General features: G+C 43.4%; 1 protein-coding gene across 1 annotated transcript in view; it reads left to right on the top strand.

Annotated features, from left to right (window-relative positions):
* dock11 (dedicator of cytokinesis 11) overlaps positions 1–4,530 on the top strand; it is a gene marked incomplete at its 5' end in the record, with an annotated part of 61,932 nt that overhangs the window by 43,351 nt on the left and 14,051 nt on the right. The window contains 4 exon segments of the mRNA XM_035675575.1: positions 1–79; positions 1,789–1,971; positions 2,478–2,591; positions 3,854–4,069. Coding sequence (XP_035531468.1) covers positions 1–79; positions 1,789–1,971; positions 2,478–2,591; positions 3,854–4,069 — 592 coding nt within the window.

Below are 4,530 nucleotides of genomic sequence, written 5' to 3'. Positions count from 1 at the left end.
CCTGACCTTCCTTAAAGTCAGTCAATCAGAGGCTGCCCTCAGGCACGTTTTCTCCGCACTCAGGGCTTTCATTAACAAGGTACGTCCGGACACGTATCACCCATGTGTTCACACGTAAGGCATGAAGCACCCGGTTGTCACTTTCTCATGCGTGCCTCATTCTCTCCTGTAATATTATGTAACATCCGCAACACTTTGCCAGGACAAGCTGCACTGCCAAAGACTCATTTAGAATAAATATTTATTGTTTCCCATGTTTGTTGGTCCTGCCGCTGTCTTGTTCCCATATTCACATGTTGCCTTAATACTCTTTAATCTCACCTATTTTTAGATTTATTTACATACTTAATTTATAGAGCAGCAAGCGGCGAGCAAGCTCTAACATGGCTCAGTTTCAGTAGTGTAGGAGCACATGAAGTTCCCAAGGGAAGGGACCACCCACTTCCTAGTGGTATCCTCTGATAGCAATCGGCAGTATCAGTGTCGACTGCTTGTGCAATGAATCAGAGAAGAGCAGCACGATGAAGCTCTGTTCTGGCATGTTTTTGTTCTTCTATAGTAAGAGTGAGAGTACAAAGATTGTCTTCTGTTGAGTCACGGGCGGTAAACAATCATGCTCTAGGACTCATCAATTCAGGTTCACTGAAATACAGAAAAAAAAAAGAAAAAAATAACAACGAATTGAGTCTACTAAAGCAACGTGTCAGTCCTGATTATATGTTCGTACTGCTGTGGGCCACAGAGCTCTGTTGTTGAAAGAAAAACTGCCAGATAGACTAAACGTAACTACAGCATCAAATGTGGATTAATCTGCCACTAAAAATTCATACATTAGTTATTCAACCTTAATGTATACATGTTGCCTCTCTGTTGCATGGACACTTTATCATTAAATGGGACATTTGACCTTAAAACTTACCTACCTATGAAATATTAAGAATGAGATAGTGAAAGGAGAAATAAGGGCATGGAAATATCATTGAATACAATTTGAACATAACATGAGAAACAAGGAAGCTGAACAGTATTGAGAGAAGGATGTGTTTTTTTGGTCTTTTTGATAAATTGCCATTTTGCAACTAAAATCTGGCCACATCTACCCATGTCTAGTCTGAAAAGCCACGAGAAGTTGCATATTTTATGGCCAACATCCTGCAATTTGAGACAGTCAAACATACTGTGAAGGTCCTGAGTCCAATGAGGACTATTCAAAAGATTTTTGTTTAGAAAAAGAAACTCCATTATTCAGGTTAACAATTGTTTTATTCCTATTGTACTGACAAAGTGTCTTTCAAAACTTAAAGAACGAGAAAACAGTAGATTTTGTAGATTTTTGTCTTAATAAGGTATTCTTGAATTTGTCTTTAATCTCATTTTGTTAAAAAAAAAAGTACCTTCACTGCTACTTAGCAGTTGGGGATTTAAACACAAAAAAACAACAAACATCTGAGCAAGTAAACAAAATCTGGCAGGCAAAAGGTTGCAGATGCGGATCAACGGCATGAAGGGCATTGAGTGCAGAATCTATGTTTGTTCAAATTTAAGTGGACGTACCCATTCTACTCGGTAGCAAACCTCGTAATTCTAAAAAAAAAAAACAGACAGTAACACAAAAAAGTACTTAACTAAATACTGTATGATAAAGTGTTGCATAAAGTGATGTCACAGAGTGTGTTTTGGGACGCACTGCTCCTTTCTAATGCCATTTCCCTGCTGTCGTCCCTGCACATTGTAATCCCATCCCTGCCCAGAATCTGCCTTTAATACACTAACACGTTGTCCCGTCAGTTCCCGTCGGTGCTGTTCAAGGGCCGCGTGACGCTGTGTGAGGCTCTGTGCTGCGAGGTGCTCAAGTGCTGCGTCTCCAAGCTGGGCTCCCTGAGGGCCGAGGCTTCCGCCCTACTCTACCTGCTGATGAGGAACAACTACGAGTACACCAAGAGGAAGACCTTCCTACGCACGCACCTGCAGGTAAAGTGGAGAGTGTTGGTTTTTGAAGTAGCAGAAGAGGAAGCATCCCTACACAGATCCGGCATCTGTTCATGCGTGTTAAATACTCGTTGAATAATACCCCCCCCCCGTTAATATTGGACATACTTGGTGGTCTGTAATAAAGTCTTTCTTGATGTCAGTACTTCATTCACATTGACGTTCATCCTTGTCCTTTAGCCTTTTGTCCACACACACTCCTCTGAGTACTTCAGTTGCTTTCATAAGGCTGGTAAAGAATGTGAAGAGGGTGTTTAAACAGTTTAAACACAGATGGACTGCAGAGTTTCCGGCTCCACTCCATTAACACAGTATCAGAAAGCCGTCCAGCTTTCCATTTGCTCTCACTGGACTGTGTCAATACATGTACCATTTAGAACATTTGGTCTGAATGTGTGTTTTTAATCCTTTCATTTTTTTTTCTTCTTCTTCTCTTCTCCATCCGTCCCCTGACCTTATTCTCATTCTGCCCCTTGTTTTTGGTCCAGATCATCATCGCCGTGAGCCAGTTGATCTCCGACGTGGCGCTGACTGGAAGTTCACGCTTCCAGGAGTCTCTCTCCATCATCAACAACTTTGCCAATAGTGACAAGGCCATGAAGGTATAGTAGAAGTCAAAAAGACAAGGGCAGTAATGCCAGAAAGTCTTAACAAATCACTGCTCTGAATTCATTATAAATGATCTGAGAAAGCATCCAAAAGATAAAAAGGAAGTTGAAATCTGTCCATATAAGCCCTGTGCGCTGTGCTATCCAAGCCAAGAGAGGAGCCATACCAAATACTGCAGGAAGCCTATCTTTGATCAAACTCTTTATATGCTGTGTTTATTCTCCCTGTAGACTGGCCACTGGATCCCATTCCAAAAACAGTCTGCTCCTGATTGTGAGAATAGATATGTAGCTTTACAGTACGGCGTGGTTTGTTTAGATTGTAAATATGTTAGATGATAGTTGACAGATTCTCTTACCAGGAGCTATTTAGAAGTTCAGTTAACTGTTAACTGATTTGGCTTTTTGAACGAAGTCATTATCACCGCTGTGGAAAGTATGATGCAGCATCAAAGGACATACTGTATTAATGTCTTGACTAATTGGCAGATGTGCAGCTTTTATTAAACAGATGTATATACATAGATAGAATAGAGATAGAGTATGATTATGGTAAGACCTATAAGACAAGATCTCACAGCATACAGAAGAATTATTAGTTGCTGCAGGCATTCATGATTATCACTGAAAAGTTTCTTGTGCTTTTTATGGCGTGAACTTCACTAATCCTGCATCTAGTCCTGTTCAGTCTGGTCCGATCATACGAAGTAGGCTGCATTGTGTAAGCCTGACTTTGGCAACTATTTCATTTGGTTCGTTTTCCTCTTCCACAATCTGCTTGTTACCGAACACTATTTTGCAAGGGCACATCACTGCATCATAGCTGCCACCTAAGAATGACAGTGGGTTCAGCCTTACCTTTCTTCAGCGCCGGCACAGCACTAAAACAAAGTGTGGAGACAGTTCTGATAGATAGCCATGCAAGACTAGGTTCTATCTAACTGTTTAACACTAATGAAAGTGTGCAAACATTGTGGATCACAATATAAAACACAATAGCACCAATAACATAAAATGCATAAAATAAGACTTGAGTACATGAGTCTGTTGCCCCTCTGCATGCTGGGAGGCTTTAGAACATTTTATAGGCCTGTAGGGAAGCTGTAATAACTTCATCTGCGCTGAGCCCGTGATGTGGTTTTGATTCTCTCTTTGATTCTCAAACCAAGACTCAGGGCCCTGCTTGTATTTTTCTAATAGATTTGATCATGTTTTCACAAAGTCTGTGTGTGTTTGCTAACCTCTGCATGACGCAGTCCACGGCGTTCCCCTCTGAAGTGAAGGGTCTGACCAAGCGGATCCGTACGGTGCTGATGGCCACGGCCCAGATGAGGGAGCATGAGAAAGACCCGGAGATGCTGCTAGACCTCCAGTACAGCCTGGCACGGTCTTACGCCAGCACCCCCGAACTAAGACGAACCTGGCTGGACAGCATGGCCCGAGCACACCTCAAGAACGGAGATCTCTCGGAGGTATCAACAAGACTTTGAATAATCTGTTTCTTACTTTTGTTCTTAGGGCCCTATCTTGCCTGTAAAGCGCAGAGTGTTCAGAACGCAGAAACGCACAGGTAGCTCTTCGCGGGCGGAATCGCTGCGGGCCGCTGGTATGCTCATCGTATACCCGGCGGGGCATGAGCCATGAGCTCTGTGGGCGCCCTGCGCGCAGAATCTAAGAACATGCGGGTTGGTCTGAAGTACCGCTGACAATTAAGGTTCATAGGGTGGTGGTTTGGGCGGAAATGTGGAATGAAACCAATGCGGAGAGCGTTCCATCTCGACATTGCTCTTTAACAAGCGACAGGCGCGCGTTGGTGTCCGATGGGGCGGACTTGCGTAGTTAGTAATGCGGCGGATTTGCCGAGGCGCAGTCCAGGAGCGGTTCGAGGCAGCGCCGGAAGGAGACCGAGGCGTTCTCGGTCAGGGCCGGTAAG

This window comes from Morone saxatilis, unplaced genomic scaffold, assembly GCF_004916995.1.
Source record: "Morone saxatilis isolate NCDOM2014 unplaced genomic scaffold, NCSU_SB_2.0 Contig4, whole genome shotgun sequence".
Taxonomy (NCBI): Eukaryota; Metazoa; Chordata; class Actinopteri; family Moronidae; genus Morone; species Morone saxatilis.
This window is presented reverse-complemented; position numbering and strand designations above follow the sequence as displayed.